Source organism: Piliocolobus tephrosceles, chromosome 1, assembly GCF_002776525.5.
Source record: "Piliocolobus tephrosceles isolate RC106 chromosome 1, ASM277652v3, whole genome shotgun sequence".
NCBI lineage: Eukaryota > Metazoa > Chordata > Mammalia > Primates > Cercopithecidae > Piliocolobus > Piliocolobus tephrosceles.
Window position 1 is genome coordinate 154,839,426 of NC_045434.1, and position 13,576 is coordinate 154,853,001.

The following is a 13,576-nucleotide window of genomic DNA, read 5'->3' on the forward strand; positions in this document are numbered from 1 at the left end:
CCACTGTACCTGGCCTTGGCTTTTTTTTTTTTTTTTTTCTTCAGATAATGTCTTGCTCTGTTGCCCAGGCTGAAGTTCAGTGACACAATCATGGCTCATGGCAGCCTCCAACTCCTGGGCCCAAGCATTCCTCCTGCCTCAGCCTCCCAAGTAGCTCAGAAAATAGTCATGTGCCACCATGCCTGGCTAGCATGTAACTTTTATCATAAGCTAACAAAATCACTCTTGTGCCTCTTGATATACAATGCTGTGGCAGGTGCTTTTTACAGCAGATTTGTCTCTGATCTCTCAAAATCAGCATAAATCAGCCTAAATAATGTTGGGGCATTATTTTATCCTTTTCTTGAAGGAAAGATACATATGTAAATGGTATGAATGTATACTGAAAGAGGAGAAGGCACAGAGTCATGTTCTACCCCTACAGATCATTCAGGGTATGTGTGAGACAAAGTCCTCAAAGACAGGACCATGCAGTTCTCCAGGTCCTTCTGGGACACAGAACTACTTGTATTGAATGGCTCGGGTGGGATCTTAGGAGAGGCAAGAGGCCCTTGGGATTCCAGCACTTCTAAGACCCTCTTAACTACAGCTTGGCTCTAAAGAATTGCCTCATGTCCTTCTTTCCCTCCCAACATGATCTCTGCATCAACCCCATTCTTATCATTCTGTGATCAATGGTCCTCTGTCCACTCTCAGAGGATGAAGTGTTCCTCTTCCTCTTTTGGTCACTGGCTCCTCATCGTCTCCCATCTCCCCAGGGACTTTATTATATCTCCCCCCTCCTTTGTCTTCAACTTCTTCCTTATCCCTGGTTCTTCTTTTCAAGTCCTATGCCTGCTCAGCTCTCACTTTAAAACAAACCCTCATGCCTGCACACCTGCTCTCCCTCACCTGACTAGAACCACTTTGTCTCTCCATACTTGGTACGCATGTCACCAGCTCTCCTGGCCTCCTCTACAAGCTCATGCTTTGGCTATTCTCTGTTCCTAGAGCCCCAATGCATACCTCTAACCTCATGCTTATTCTACTGTACTGCACTTTACTTGCTTATATGTCTGACCCTCCCCCTTGACTAAACATAAGTTGAGGACCTCAACTGTATCTTTTACCTATGCTGGATTCCAACTGCCTTATATAGTGTATGCTCAAAAATGACTGTTGAATGAATAAAGTAGAAATGAACTCTAACATGATGAATGTGGTATTTGAGAGATTGTCACCAAATCTAACTAAGGAACCTGGAATGGGACCACAGAATTCATGAGGTTTAAAACCTCAAGACCCATCTGCAGTGAGGTTTGAAGAAGTAAGTTATTCTGATATATTTCATTTTAAAAACAGCAGAATAGAACCACAGAATTCACTTTAAAAATTACATATGCAGTACTTAGCCACTGAAGAACAAATTTTTAAATATAAAAAGCAAAAGGGAATAAAAATAACTTGTAATTCCAGATGTAGAGATGATCTCTGTTAACATTTCCATCTATATTCAACTAGACAATTTTTTTTTTATTTTACCCTTCAAAAAGTACATGCTGATGTAAATGTTTATTTATTTATTTACTTTTGAGATAGAGTCTCACTTTGTCACCCAGGCTGGAGTGCAGTGGCGCGATCACATTTCACTGCAATCTCAACCTCCTAGCCTCAAGAGATCCTTCCACTTTATCCTCCCAAGTAGTGCAACCACTGGCGTGAGCCACCACAGCTGGCTCTTCTTCTTCTTTTTATTTTTTTGTATCTTTTTCCTTATGTTGGCCAGGCTGGTCTCAAACTTCTGGGCTCAAGCAATCCTCCCACCTTGCCCTCCCAAAGTGCTGGGATTAGAGGTACGAGTCACTGCACTGGGTGTGAATATATATTTAAAATGGCGTCATCTCATATACACTTTTAAAATCTTACGTTTTCACTTCTAATGTGTATCTGTCCATGTCAATAAAAAACATAGCTGCAACATCCCTTTAATGTTGGTGTAGCATTAAGGCAGGTGAGGGTCATGATGAGTTTAACTAGTCCATTCTTAACTATTATACACTTAGGCTGTTTATGGTGTTTCACTATTTCAAACAATTTTTCAGCAAACATCTTTGTGCTTACATTTTTAAGCACTTACCCTATGATATGCTGAGTATACATTTCTAAGGCTAAAATGTCCTGGTCAAAAGATACAAGTTTACATTTAAAGTTTGTTATGTATCGCCAAGTTGCTCCCCAGTAAGTTGTACCAATTTACACACTCACCAGCATGTACAAGAGTATCATCTTCCCCACACCCCCACCAACATGGATATGTTCATTCTACTTACTCTTTCTCAGTCTGATTTGGTTTTTCAGGTTTTCTCAAAATTTGTATCTCATTGATTGCTAGTTAGGCTAAACATATTTTCATATCTTTGTTGCTCCCTTTTATACTTCTTTTTGAGTTACCTGTTCATATCCCCTAGTTTTATACTTGAAAAAGTTATATAAATATACACTTAAATATATAGATATATAGAAATCGACCCTCTCTCTGCTAAAAATGTGACATACAGTTTTCTTAAATTGCTATTTGTATTTTGAAACTTTATTTATGGTGTCTTTTAAAAAATCTATTTTACTATGCATAAAGTTGAAGTGTTTTTTTCTATAGTTAATATTTTTTTTTCCTTCAAGCTTCCTGCCTTAGGTGTCTTCCCCACATGAGACAGAGATTACCAGTTGCCTGCAAACACCTTCTCCTCATCTTTTTAGCATGGGAACATTGCTGCCTTGATATATTTTTGAGCCTCCTTTGCAGCTGGGTGTGACCAGGTGACCAGTGGGCTGATGAATGCAAGTGTTGTTGTGAGCCCTGGGGTAAAGCTCCTTAAAAGTAAGGGCTGAACCCTTCTTTTCCTTTTCTGCTGTCTAGAAGGAAATAGCTAGAGCCTTGGCAGCCATCTTGGACCATTTCCATCATGAGGATGAACGCCAAACTTGGCAGAGGGAACAGAAAGAAGGAGCCTAGAGTCCTGATGGCATCATGAGGCTGTCACACCAGCCCTAGGCTGTCTATCTTTGGACTTCTCTTTTTTTGAGAGGATAAATAAGTTCCTATAGTCAGGCCTTTGGTAAGAACAACCCTAATCCCAAGAGAAATTCCTAACTCATACACCAACCCAAGGTTATATGTATATAATATACACATACTGTTTACATGTATATATATGTTAATACTTATCTGTATTTTCGTCTAAGTATTGTATCTAATACTTTATTTCTATGTGTTCAGATGTATGACTGAAAAGATATATAACCAAGATTTAACAGTGTATGTTAAATAATAGCATTTTGGTAGACTTTTTCAAAATGAAGATTGCTAAACCCACTGGTAGATAAAATTATTAAACTGAATTTTAGGAGAGGATCTAATTACAGAGTTTTACTCTATTAGGCATTTTTTGAAGTTAGGCCAATGAACTTGACATGGAATTCTTTTATAATACAGATCTTGAGAAATAGGATTAATATCAATTTCCTTGCCTAATTGTGAGCTTTTATCCTAAGACGTTAATTTTCAGAGGATATGACTATAAAATGTGAGACTCTACATCTAGTCAGGAATTTTCTAATAAAGGTAATTGGATATGTGTCTAAACTTGTACAGTAAAGGGCTGTGGTAAAACAAAATTTTACTATAGTTTCATTAGAGTCAGAATTTCAATATTATTGGTTGTATTTATTTATCTGTTTTTGATGAAAGGGGTCTCACTGTGAGGCTCAGACTGGTGTGGAACTCCTGGGCTTAAGCAATCCTCCCACCTCATACTCCTAAGTAGCTGGGACCATAGGTACACACCACCATCCCCACCTTTGGTTTTAAAATAGGTTTTGACTGTAGGTGTAAAATGTTTTCTTAAACTTAACACATATTACTCCTACTTCTATAAAAGCTAGTTAGATATTGGTGTTCAATTTAATGTAACTAGTATTTCCTTAACTACAACATATTAAACACCTGCTATGTATTAATATTTAGTTTCAAAATGACCTATGAGACAGGCAATATAATTCCTATTTTAGAGAGGAGGACATTGAAGCTCAGACGTGTTCATTCACTTGTCCGAGGTTACTCATAGGCTGACAGGAAAAAAAAAAAAAAAGCTTCTGAAAGCTGTTGACTCCAAAGCCTGAACTCCTGGCTACTCATTTTAGACCCTGGGTTAGGCCTGCGGGAGATAAGAGATGAGTAAGACACAGTTTTCCACAGGCAATGTTAAAGAAAAATTAGAACTTACCTGCCTCACACAGGTTCATTATGTTAATACGAGTGGGCAGAGAACTGCCTTTTGAATTTGCTGCAGACACAGCCACAGCCCAATTTCCGGTTCTAGAAATGACTGTGGTCCAGGAGGTGTGTCCTGTGATGTTCTGTGTCATAACTTTCCCTCCTGTCAGCTCCTGCAAGGTCACCTGATAGTGGAGAATTTTTCCTCTTGCCTCTGAGACACTCAGATTCTGCAACAAGACACATTTATTCACTATTTACTCCCAGACAAGATCACTGAGGCTCTGTGCCTGGACCTCATGGATACAGAGGTACCAGGCAGCTATAGCTGAGTGACCTTTTTATTCATATCATCTCATGTTCCCCGCTATACACTTTTATTCAACACCCACCTTCCCCTCCCTGCCATTTAGTAAATAAAAAATCAGTTAATGTTTTTAAAAGATAATTCTTAAGAACACATTGATTTTCTTTTTTGCTTTAAAATGAAACTTACTAATAGTAGACAACTTGGTCACATCCAATAGAACAAGTGTAGACTCTCAACTCAGAAGATCTGGATTTGAGTTCCAGCTCTACTGTTTACACAGCCCAAGGGCAAGGCACTCAGCCTCCCTGAGTCTCCATTTCTAAATCTGTAAATCTCACACACACATAACCTTTTCTACAGGAAGTGCACTGCTGCTCAAGACATCAAACAGAAGATTTTCAAGAGCTAAACTAGTAAAATCTTCATTTAGTGAATTGAATTAGCCATCTGTGCTAGGAAACTAAGACACTGTTCATAAACGTGTGACTAACAACATTTGGAACTGCAAAAATTCCAATTGAGATCATTTGGGAGCAATCCCAGAAAGTAAGCAGAGAACTAATTATTTGTATTATAACCCTGTTTTGACAAGGACCATGGGAAACAGAAGCATAGAATACAGAGAGTTGTCAGGTCTAGCACTGGCGGTGCCCATCCATGCCTAATACAAGTAGAGGAAGGCTTGCTCCCCAGATTCAAGTGCTACAGTTTTCTTTGCAAGGCTGTCCCTTCCATGGGTGGGGGGCCTCCAGCTGCCTTTGCTGAAAGACACACTGTAGTCAGTAAATGCCCCTTGCTTGGGTTCCTGCTCACCAAGCACTCTTCTGATAATTTGGTTTCCTTTGTCATTTATCTGGCAGGAAAGGCTGGGCTAACATGAACATCTGGTTCACTTATAATTTGTATTTTTCACTTTAAGTGAATAAATTGGCCTTCTGATTATAATTTGGCTTCTGAAACAATTAGCATACTGGGAGAGAATGTTCCAACCTGCTGACTCAAGCCTTCTGGTTGGCCCCACAGCTGCATTTCTTGCTGAAATTAGTCCATGAGCATCTAGTTTTTATATTTCCATTTCTGGAAGCTTGGTTAATGCAGGTCCATTCTGGTGACCCTACTGGATCCAAAAGGTCCAAAACTAGATCTTAAACCATGGTCAGTGTACCAGGTGGATGTCATGTTGCTGTGGGCCCTTTTGTGTGGACATTCTGCTTTCCCTAAAATCAGCATTTCAAACATCGATCGCTGCTGATCTCATAGGTCTGTTGTATGGATTAGAATAAGCAAATGCTTTTTAGAGTAGGATGTTCTAAACTATTATTATTAAATATGCCCTTGGTCAGAGGAGAAAAACAATAAATTAAAGCAGATATTGGCAAGGGAAGACCATCCCCTCAGCTATCTCTCACTCTATCCTTCCCTATCTGTCTCTTCTGCAAGGCCAGAGATAGGACTATTACCTCCATTCACACCCCAAGTTTTCCAACCCGAAGGTACTTCCCAAGAGTTAACTGAGCTCACAGAACTCTTCTTTTTGGTCAGGGACCCAAGAGGCTTCAGTCCCATGCTAACATTGCAAACCAGTCTTATTATCTCCCTCCCACTGTTCTTCATAGACATCCCAGAAATCTCAATTAATATCATAGTAAAGTGCTGAAGGAAGGGGTGAAATGTTATCTTGGATCCAATGATTATGCATAGTGACTGCTGTGAAAATCTAGCTCATCACAGCAGTCTAGTAAATAGGGGTGTGGCTCTGACGGATCATGAAGATTTCCAGAGGGCATGGACCCAGACTCTTACATTTTCCCCTTCACATCCCGTATTTTAGAGTTGAAAGTATCAACGGAAAGGTGGGAGTGGGATGGAAGTAGTTGGACAAGTAAATATGGTATCCCATGGGTTAGGCTGATACAAGATGTCAAACTCAATTTTTGGAATAAAGAGTATCCTTTCTTAGGTAATTGGTCTCCTTAATCAAAATGAAAAACAAGCCTAACTGGTCCAACAGGGTCCATGGAACAAAAAACTTCAATGAGCCAGTAGGAAAACAGGTATTTAGCCACTTATTCTCCTGAAGCAACTGAAAACAGTATAATCAGTTCAGGGTTTTTTTTGTTTGTTTGTTTTTTTCTGGGGGCAACATAAAGTTTACAAATGGTGTATGTAGTCCGTCACTCCTGGATTATGCCTTGCCCTGATGGAAGGAAATATCAAGGAACCACCAAACTGGAAGTGAATCTACAGATTAACAATTAATTCAATGATTCATTTTATAAGTGGGAAAACAGGGGCCCAGGGACGTGAAGTGACTTGCTTAAGGCCATTCAATGGACAGACGAAGAAGGTAGGCACAGAATCCAGAGCTCTCGACTTCTAGGCCAGTGTTCCCTCTGTTACGATGTGCTGCTCCCTATTTAGACAAGCCTGAGACAATGAACTGGTAACTGGTAGGAGTGGGCAGCCGCGTTTCATAGTTGAAATTCCCAGCTACCCTTGCAGCCCAAATTGCAAAGCAACTTCTCTAATTGTGATGTTTGATACATTCTGACATGCAGCACGAACAGGCACATGAGTTCATCAGTTTGGGGAGGGTGGAGACCGAGAATCTCTTTTTTCCCAGAGTTAGCAGGTTCTGAGTCACAGGAGACAAGCTGTGAGCTCAGAAGGACTGCAGACTGGAGGAGCCCGCCGACTCTTCCCAGATCAACTTATTTGTATGCTGGTGCTGCTGGTTTGGGTGAATGATAAAGGAAAGACCAACATTCATTGGGCTATACCATGAGCCAGGAGCTTTATGTCTAATGTCCCATTTGGTCCTTGTAACTCTCCATTCTGATTCTGAGGATGTTGAAGCTTGGGGAAGTTAAGGAATTGTTTCAAACAGCCCCACAGAAAAGTAATATGAGATTTTTGAGTGCCCTCTGGTGGATGTGAGAGCGGTGTGCAGTATCCAGAACGTGTCTGGCATCCCTGGGAGTGTCTCCAAGACCTGTCACCTCTCGTACCTTCTCTGGCAGTGCTGAGAATGGTCTCAGGCTAGTGTTCCTACTGTCATTGTCACCTTCTCCTATTGGTAAGAGTATGCTATAAAGGAACCACAGTCCCATTGCCTCTCTCCTTCAGTTTTCTTTCTGCTCTGTCCTGTGGGAAATGATTTAAATTTATTATGGAAAGCCTTTCTGACTTGGCTTTGTCTGAGAACTGAAGAGTGAACAGCTCTCTCAGTAAACCTACTGTAAGAGTTCTGCTGCCTGAAAAAGTTTTCAGCATTAAAAACATGGTACATGTAATCCATGACAGGACAAAATCTGACACATTTCAGAATGCAATGCATCTGTTTTTATTTTAATTAAAGATCTATTGGAGGAGGGGTGTCTCCATGAATTGGTAAATCATTTCTTCTTAAGATTTAAAAAACTTACTGAACTTCTCATAAAGTAATGCTCTACTTCTGAACTTCCCCTGATGCAAATAATAAAGAAAAAAATCTGTTAGCGCTTAGCCTATATCAAAGAAGAGGGCCTATAATCTAGACCATAGAAAGCTGGGCGAATCTGAACACTATTAATCACAGCTTTTCTTTCTTTTGATTCTGGCTTTGGAATACTGCTGACTTTGATTTTTTTCTTATTAGAGCAGATCTTTGCTTTCTTGCTGTACCACATAGCAGCTGTATGACCTTGAGCAAATTATTTTCCCTCTTTGAGCCTCAGTGCCCTTATTTATAAAATAAGGTACTGTCGTGTGCAGTGTAGGCTTATTGGAGCATTCAATGAGTTAAGGGAGGTAAACTGTTTTAAAGAGTGCTTGGCACATGTTAAGATTCTTGGCGACTTCCCTTCTTTCAGTTACTCTAAAGTAATATAAAAATATTATGATTGGCACTTTTGCAACATACTTACATGACTCTTCTACCAGTCTCTGAAGAGCTAAATCATCTTGACTCTTGGCTTACTCTTCAGTTCTATATGGAAGTCTCACCAATGCCACTCAGTTGGTTACAAAATACACGTAATTTGTAAGTTTTTGTGGGCATCTTGATTTTAAAACTCATGACTGCCTTCTGCAACCCCAGTCCAAATGAAGAAGTGATTCAAAAGACAACCCTCGGCCGTGCGTGGTGGCTCACACCTGTAATCCCAGCACTTTGGGAGGCCGAGATGGGTAAATCACTTGAAGTCAGGAGTTCAAGACTAGCTCACCCACCATGGTAAAACCCCGTTTCTACTAAAAATACAAAAAATAGCTGAGCATAATGGTGCATGCCTATAATCACAGTCACTCGAGAGGCTGAGGTGGGAGAATTGCTTGAACCCAGGAGGCAGAGGTTGCAGTGAGCTAATATCGCACCATTGCACTCCAACCTGGGTGACAGAGAACCTGTCTCAAAAAAAGAAAAAAAAGACAACTCTCATCTGGACATTTAAAAAAATACTCCATTGAAATTGTCTAATATCTAATATTAGACACACACAATATTAGAATTGTGTGTGTCTTGGCTCACAATATTAGAATATCTAAGGATCTATTTTCCCACTAGCACCCTCAATGTCATGCACAATGTTTGCCTCATAACAATAGCTTAACACTTTCCACAACGATTTCATTAATCTTCACAACAACTTCACATGATCTGCACTTTACTCATGAGTAAAATAAGTAACGGAAAGTTTAAGCACTTTGCCCAAGAACACCCAGCCAATAAGTAGTGAAGCTGGAACTCAAACCCAGGTGACACAACTCTACCAAGGGGTGAACTCTTAACTGCTGGACCATGCTAGCCCTTCCTAGATACTCCCCAGTGTTCTGCAATACTGAACTGACTTAACTATAGTCAGACCTCTTGGTGGTGATCCTGGCATAATGATTTCTATCTTGTTTGACAGCTAGAAAAACAGAAAAATAAGAGAAACTTTCATGAAAGCAAAACTTTAAAATGCCCTTCCCATCTCTTCTTTCTATCTTCTGTTAATTGTTGGCTACCTACTCTCTTATTTTTTTGCACTGGCCACATTCTGCTATCCAATCAAAATTCCCTACTTTCAGCTGGCATAATATGTTTGACTAGTAAGTAAGGAAAAGCAGCCCTTTCTTTCCAAAAATATCTTTGGAAATGCTGTGCCTGCCTGTGACGGGCCAGGATTGGGAAGGGGGAGATAGAGTTGAATATTGCAACAAAACAATCTGAATTGTACCATCTGCTGCTTTTGTATTTAAATATTGATTCTGAGATTGGATAGCTCCTATAATTATTTAAATGCCCCAAGCTCCTGGCAGCCAATCCTCACTAGGGATTTACAATAGACCTTTGTCCTACATCAATATAAATCAGGTCCCAAATAATACTTTCCACTTTTAACAAGGCTTTTTCATATTAGGAGGCCAAAGAATTCATCACTTCAGTGCAATGTGATATAGGTTGGAATATTCTGCATATGAGAGACAAATACAAGGAGAAAGAGACAAAGCGAATGTACTAATAAGCTGTTCCTTGCACAACAGTGTCTCTAAGGCTGTGCCGTAAATTGGTATACGGGGCTTGCTTATCTTCTCTTTCTTTCCATATTCTGTGGTTTGAGGGTAGCTGTTTGTCAAAATGAATTACCTCGTATAACAAATAAAAAACACTAAATATTTTCCCCACTTTTGGAACCAAGAGTGTTCTTTCTTTCTTTTCTTTTCTTTTTTTGAAATGGAGTCTCACACTGTCATCCAGGCTGGAGTGCTGTGGCATGATCTTGGCTCACTGCAATAACTCTGCTTCCCGGGTTCAAGGGATTCTCCTGCCTCAGCCTCTTGAGTAGCTGGAATTATAACTGTATGCTACCATGCTTGGCTAATATTTTTGTATTTTTAATAGAGACAGGGTTTGGCTGGTCTCAAACTCCTGAGCTCAGGTGATTCTCCCACCTTGGCCTCCCAAAGTGCTGAGATTACAGGCATGAGCCACCATGCCTGGCCTGAATTTTCTTAACTCTCTCTGTATTGCTCTCAAAACACAGGAGCTGTGCTGTTGAATATAGGAGGGAGCCCCTAGCTGTAGGAAGTCATGGAGCCCTTGAAACATGGCTAGTCTGAGCCAAGATGTGCTGCTGTCTGGAGAGTGAAATCTTAAGCAATGTGCCCATACTGGCACTTAGTAGACACACCAGTTTTTGAAGACTAGGTAGGATAAAAAGGTTATAAAATATCTAAATAATTTTAAAAACTGATTACATGGTGAAATGACAATGTTCTGGATCTACTGGATTAGATAAAATGTATTATTAGGCCAAGAGCCGTTGCTCATGCCTGTAATCCCAGCTCTTGGGGAGGCTGAGGAGGGAGGATCACTTGAGGCCAGGAGTTTGAGACCAGTCTGGTCAACATGACAAAATCTCATCTCTACTAAAAATATAAAAATTAGCCAGGCATGGTGGCATACACCTGTAATCTGAGCTACCTGGGAGGCTAAGGCACGAGAATCACTTGAACTTAGGGGGTGGAGGTTGCAGTGAGCCAAGATCACACCACTGCACTCCAGCCTGAGCGACAGAGGGAGACTCTATCTCAAAAAAAAAAAAAAAAAAAAAAAAAAAAAAATTAAAATTAATTTCACCTGTTTCTTTTTACATTTTAAAATTTGGCTACATAAAAATTTTTAAATCATGCATGTGGCTCACATTTGTGGCTTGCGGATATTTCCATGGAACAGTGCTTCACTAAAGTAATCCTTTCCATGCCAAATCCATAGAGGCGTCCCTCTCTGATTGCTCACCACTCCCCGGCTCCACTAGGCGAGCTCAACCATCATCCCTCCAGTTGAACCTGGAACTGCTCCCTAACACCCAAGTGTCCTCAGCATCCTGCTCCTACTCCTGTCCTCTTGCTGGACTCTGAGCTCCAGGACATGAGGACTGGATTTGTCTTGTTCACTTTCATATCCCAGCTATGCAGTACAGTGTCTAATACTAAAGAGGAGCTTTCATATATTTCTTTGAGCGAAGGAATGAGCTTAACATGAGTATTTCTCTTCCAGACTCACGGCCTCAAACAAATTTCAAAAGTTTGTTTTGAAACAAGATATCATGATAACGAGAGGACGCTAAAGAAATTAAGAGAGGAAACTAGAAAGGCTAATGTGGCTTTACCTGGTTCTCATATCTTTTCATATATATATGAAAGGTGGTTTTCTTCTAAAAATATACATGCTGTTTTAACTAGAAAAGAAGTATATGGGAATCATGGATTGAGATAATTAAGGAAAGGATACAATGTAAAACAGTACAGAAGGAGAGGAGAAAGGAAGTTTGAGGGAGAGGATTGCTAAAAACCCCCTTTTGTAAAGGGGCCTAATCCAACCCTGGGGCTGTTTGTAATCAAGCAACATTTTTTACCTTTATTGCATTTATGGTTTTAACAATACCCAGGTGTTTTTGTTTCATTTCATAGATTAGGCTGTACTTTTTGGCTTCAACATTGAAAGTATTTTTCCTCTCAAAAATAGCTATGGGCCAGGTGTGGTGGCTCACGCCTGTAGTCCCGGCATTTTGGGAGGTTGAGGTGGGCAGATTACTTGAACCCAGGAGTTCATGACCAGCCTGGGCAACACGGTGAAACCCTGTCTCTGTGACAAACAAAAATTAGCTGAGCGTGGTGATGCATGCCTGTAGTCTCAGCTACTTGGGAGGCTGAGGTGGGAGGATCACTTGAGCACAGGAGGTGAAGGCTGTAGTGAGCCGAGATTGTGCCACCGCACTTCAGCCTGGGGGACAGAATGAGACCCTGTCTCAAAAAAAAAAAAAAAAAAGAAAAAAAGCTATGATTTTAAAAAGTAGTACAAGATATTTTTGAGGAAATGGTACTTTCGGGAGAAACTAAGGCATGGGCAAAGAAGTGACAAACCATAACAAAGCAAAGGTCTCCTTCAGCAACATCCTCACACACTGACACATGCTCCCATTCATACACACACACTCACATACCTACACATTCACACCCTACTCACATATGCCCACACTTCCACACCTTCCACACACACACATCCTTACACTCACATGCATTCACACCCACACTCACACACATACTCCCACCCCAACCCCTCGGGGCTGCACCCTATCAGCACGGGGTTGTTCTCTAATGTAAACATCCTACAAAAGTGAAAGGCCATCTCACATTTCCTCATATGCAAGAGAAATGTGCTCTCACTTTATTCACAGACAAATGGGGTTTTACTTGGGGCTTCCTTTGATGCCAATGCATGAAATTTCCTTCTTTGCAGTGGTAGGTGTTTCTTGCATTTGGTTTCCCAGAGTTGCTCAAAGGAAAAAAAAAAAAAAAAACCACCACACATGCTCTTGCTGCCTTTCCCCAGTGAGGTATGACTTGGGCCCTGTCACAAAGCGATCTGGCTGCAGAGTTTTCCTTCTAGCCTGACACTTAGATGAGTCCCTTGTACCATGGCATTCCCTTGAATTCCCAAGCCTGCCTGAGAGCGGCATGAGGAATCCCTGTTAGAGGCTGGGTTAAGAGCGAACTCAAATCACCTGAAATCCCCTCACTGAAAATCACCTCTTGAAACCTCAGTTTCCATGTTTTAAACTGTGGGGTGAGACTATATGACAGTTAAATCCCTTTGGCTCTAGAGGTCTATAACTCTGTGGTCTATAACTCAGGACTGCTCAGTAACTCTGGTCAGTGTTTCCATTTCCACCCCTAGTTGAGTCACCTCTTCGGGGCCATTAAAGAAGGCCAGGTTTGACAGAAAAGGACTTAATCCTGTGACAATTTAGGACTGGATCCAACTTTCCTTGGGGAGCCTCTTAGACTAGAGTCACTGAAGGTTTTGAGGTTGGCTTGTGATGACCACCATCTGACATCAAGTTATAGAAGCTTCTAGTGCTTACCTTTTTGCCTTTCCTCTCTCTCCCTTTCTTTCTTTTTCTTTCTTTCTTTCTTTCTTTCTTTCTTTCTTTCTTTCTTTCTTTCTTTCTTTCTTTCTTTCTTTCTTTCCTTCCTTCCTTCCTTCCTTC

At 40.7% G+C, this 13,576-nt stretch overlaps 1 protein-coding gene across 11 annotated transcripts in view; it reads right to left on the reverse strand.

Annotated features, from left to right (window-relative positions):
* The window catches only part of IL12RB2 (interleukin 12 receptor subunit beta 2), a 92,637-nt gene that overhangs the window by 45,508 nt on the left and 33,553 nt on the right, over window positions 1-13,576 (reverse strand). For all 11 annotated transcript variants that reach the window (XR_002731213.1, XR_002731215.1, XM_023209829.2 and 8 more), the window contains one exon: window positions 4,263-4,482. Coding sequence is in view for 9 of the 11 variants with exons in the window: in XM_023209829.2 (XP_023065597.1) it covers window positions 4,263-4,482 (220 nt within the window). In the remaining 2 variants the exon portion in view is untranslated. The remainder of the gene's footprint in view (window positions 1-4,262; window positions 4,483-13,576) is intronic.